The 3,525-nt window shown below is 38.6% G+C and overlaps 1 protein-coding gene across 4 annotated transcripts in view; it reads right to left on the bottom strand.

The window, feature by feature from the left end:
- The window catches only part of col1a1a (collagen, type I, alpha 1a), a 20,806-nt gene that overhangs the window by 10,268 nt on the left and 7,013 nt on the right, over positions 1–3,525 (bottom strand). For all 4 annotated transcript variants that reach the window (XM_016678240.1, XM_007565479.2, XM_016678241.1 and 1 more), the window contains exons 13-18: positions 1,339–1,383; positions 1,191–1,244; positions 1,054–1,098; positions 528–581; positions 264–362; positions 25–69 (exon numbers count right to left, since the gene is read on the bottom strand). In XM_016678240.1, coding sequence (XP_016533726.1) covers positions 25–69; positions 264–362; positions 528–581; positions 1,054–1,098; positions 1,191–1,244; positions 1,339–1,383 — 342 coding nt within the window. The remainder of the gene's footprint in view (positions 1–24; positions 70–263; positions 363–527; positions 582–1,053; positions 1,099–1,190; positions 1,245–1,338; positions 1,384–3,525) is intronic.

Genomic DNA, 3,525 nt, shown 5'->3' with positions numbered 1-3,525 from the left:
TTTTGCTTTTAGAAATACACTTACAGGGCCTCCTTTAGCACCAGGGGCTCCATCAGCTCCAGGGTTTCCCTGAGGAGGAAAAATAACAAATCCTTTAAAACTATAGTTAGAATAAGATAAATTACATTAAAAGGAACTTTTTTGTAATTTTGTTTTAAACAAGCACCAGAAGTTTTATTTTGCCTGAATTAATTTGTACTGTTTAAAGCATTTTGATGATTAATTTTTAAACCTCTGTTGTAAAGTTAAAGCTTCAAACTTACAGAAGGTCCAGCTGGGCCAGCGGGTCCGGGGTTTCCAGGTTCTCCACGAGCTCCAGCAGGGCCCTCAGGTCCACGTGCTCCCTGTGCTCCAACATCACCCTGGGAGACAGAAAACCAAAACAAAGACTTAGTTGGACTTGAAAGCTTTGGTTGAAACCTAAAACATTAACATAAATATGCTTAATTAGGTAGACTCCCAAATGAAACACTAAACTGTTATTACGAGTGTGAAACAGTGATTTTCTTTCTTTCTTTTTTTTTTACCTTGGGTCCGGGGCCACCTGGGAATCCCGGAGGTCCAGCAGGGCCAGTGGGACCCTGAAAGCAAACAAATGGAAATTCAGACAAAAATAAAGTCTTCCTTTCAGTTTTCTGTAACCATAGATCACAAAATAAAGCTCCTCTAATTTGGTAGATTTACTCAACATAGTAAGATATAAGCATTAAAGGTCCAGTGTGCAGAATGTAATGTCATCTTGTGGTCAGAAATGCACATTGAAATTAGTCCAATGCCCCTCCCCCAATTAACTTCAAATTATAGCAAATCATTTGAAGGGACAAATGTGCTTGAAAAATAAGTTTGTCCCTTCTGGATTCCTGTTGAAGCATACACAATATAATGCAGAAATCAGCATAGAATGCCTGCATTATATTGTGTTTGCAAATACAGAATATGTAGCTGTAATAATGTAAATAGTACATTTTCACTAGTGTGGTTCAATATTATTTTCAGAACGTAGTCGTTAAAAAAAAATACTTCAACTCAACTATGAGAGAATCAAAGACATACCGGAGGTCCAGCAGCACCAGCAGCACCATCGTTACCACGGGCTCCCTGCAGGAGTCAGACGAACAGACAGACATAACTGGTTTGTATATGACTCAGCAAATTATAGCTTAGAGTGCACACTCTATGCATGGACTTACAGCAGCTCCAGAAGGACCAGCGCGACCCCTCTCACCAGGCAGACCACGAGGCCCCTAAAGGAATACAATTCAACATGCATTTAATTGCAGTCAGTAAAAGGTTAAGGTGAAGTCCAGGTAGAATTAGCATAAAGTTTTTTTCACTTGCCATAGCACCGGGAGTTCCATTCTCACCAGGCGCTCCAGCCTCTCCCTAACATGAGGAAACAGACAGACAGGGGAGAATGTGAAATGACTTCAACAGAACAATTAATCTTAATGCTAAAACAATATGGCAAATAATGTAAGTATCACAAATGAGTGTGCAAGTTAAGCAGTGCTACAGCTAATGGCTGCTAACATAACCTGCCTGTTGGATTCTTTAATCTCTTCTTCTGATTTGAACAATTAGTGAATCACCTGTTAGTAAACTTAGTCCTTAGTCACCTTGAGCCAAATTTCAGTTTGTCTTTCTTGGCACATATGTTGAATAACATCTTTAAAGATGGTGCCTGAAAGTTGTGATTCTGCAAACATTAAATTTTCAGATAAAGAAGGTCCAGAATATGACCATGTATTGTCAACATAGCTAAGAACCAAAGTTTACAGAATGTAAAGATTATTTTACATTCCTTATAAAAACATGACTGTCGACCTATTCAGGGTTTACCCCGCCTTTCACCCGTTGACTTCTGAAGATAGGCACCAGCACCTCTCACAACTCCACCAGGGGTAAGTGTAACATAATGGATGGATGGATATAAAAATGCAAAAACTAGAAAGGTAAATTATTAGGCCCAATAATATAATATTATAATAATAATATATTATAATAATATTATAATAATAAAAGTGTGAGCCCAATGTGGCTGCAGCGAGATGTGGAGAGGGCATCTCGCTGCAAGTTTAATATTCAACATTTTCATTTGCTGGTACCAAAAGACAAAGACTGACCAAATTGTTATGGAAAAAAAGATGTTTGAAAAGTCATATGTTTGTAGGGTCATTTCTACTTCTTTTTTTTTTTCCTCAGATATAACAAACATATTGTTTGTCCCTTCTGGATCTTTGGTGATTTCCAAAGAACTTTTCGTGAACATGAAAATACACCAAGTGACCAAATGAAGCATGATGCAAAACAGGATGCAACAGACAAAACGTGTTCTACCATTGGTCCAGGCACAGGCATAGCAGGGGATTTCTCATCATAATCATGCATTTGTATTTTTCATTGTTTGTGTTTTTTAGTTAGTGTTACTTCAGTCATAAATAGCTGCATGTAAAATGATGCTTCGCTATGTTTCTTTGTCGACAACAGAAAAGTCATATCGGGATTCTTCCTGTGCTCTGAGAGGCACAGCGTGAAGCACCGCTCTGATGCAGCAGTGCAAAGCAGGAGGAGAGGAGCATCACAGGGTGCCAAATGTTTACACAATATCTGCGTTAGGGGCACCAATTTCTGGATATTTAATTCCTGTCAAATTCAATTTCTCTTATGCCCAAAGGATCTGATATATTGGCATTAAACCGGCAGTATTATGTGTTTTCCAGCCACATAGTGGCATCTTGTAGCCCAATCAAGTAACTACGATACCTCCAGTTGTTATAAAATGCTACCAAATATCATTTAAAAGAAATTTGACTTTTAATGTATTTTAATGCCTTGTTACTGGATTTCCTTCTCTTGAAAAATTCCTGCTCTTTCTGAAAATCCACCTTCAGGAAGTCATCACAACATGGCTCCTCTGTTAACCCTTTCACAATGTTTTTATCAGCATTGCACTGAGAAGTAGCTCATATAATGGCAGATGTGAAGCTTCACAAGGTGTTTGCTAATTGCTGCTGGTTAGTCTGAAGGAGCTGAGTGGGGAAGTCGCTGGGGAGGCAGAAGCTCCAAGGAAGAGTAGCACCTCGAAAACAGAAGGAGTTGCCCCTCAGTTCCCCCTGGTGATTTGCACAGCTGAATGGTTGCCACGGGAGATTAAAAGATTTCTCAAACACCGATGAAAGAATAAAGCAACGCTTTGGGTATATCTTTGATGAGGGAATAACATAAAAACATGATGTAAAGCCCAAAAAAGTATATTTTACATGATACTGCCTCTTTAACATTGGTTTTGGTCATTTTTAACATACTGGAATCAGCCTCATAAGTAAAACTTGGCTGATATTAACATCCAGGATATATGTCTATCTTTATTGTTTCTGTTTGTGTTTTGGAGGGGTTGGCCATGTATTTGTTTGGGCATGAGACAGTGATAGTACTGCAGCACATCGTGGTCAGTTCCTTGTGTCAAGGGGAAATATGTTGATATGTCAATTATGACAGCAACATTAATATGATAGTATGATATAT

Source organism: Poecilia formosa, unplaced genomic scaffold, assembly GCF_000485575.1.
Source record: "Poecilia formosa unplaced genomic scaffold, Poecilia_formosa-5.1.2 Scaffold176, whole genome shotgun sequence".
Lineage (NCBI taxonomy): Eukaryota > Metazoa > Chordata > Actinopteri > Cyprinodontiformes > Poeciliidae > Poecilia > Poecilia formosa.
Note: the sequence above shows the minus strand (reverse complement) of the source record. Positions and strands in the feature narration are given on the sequence as shown.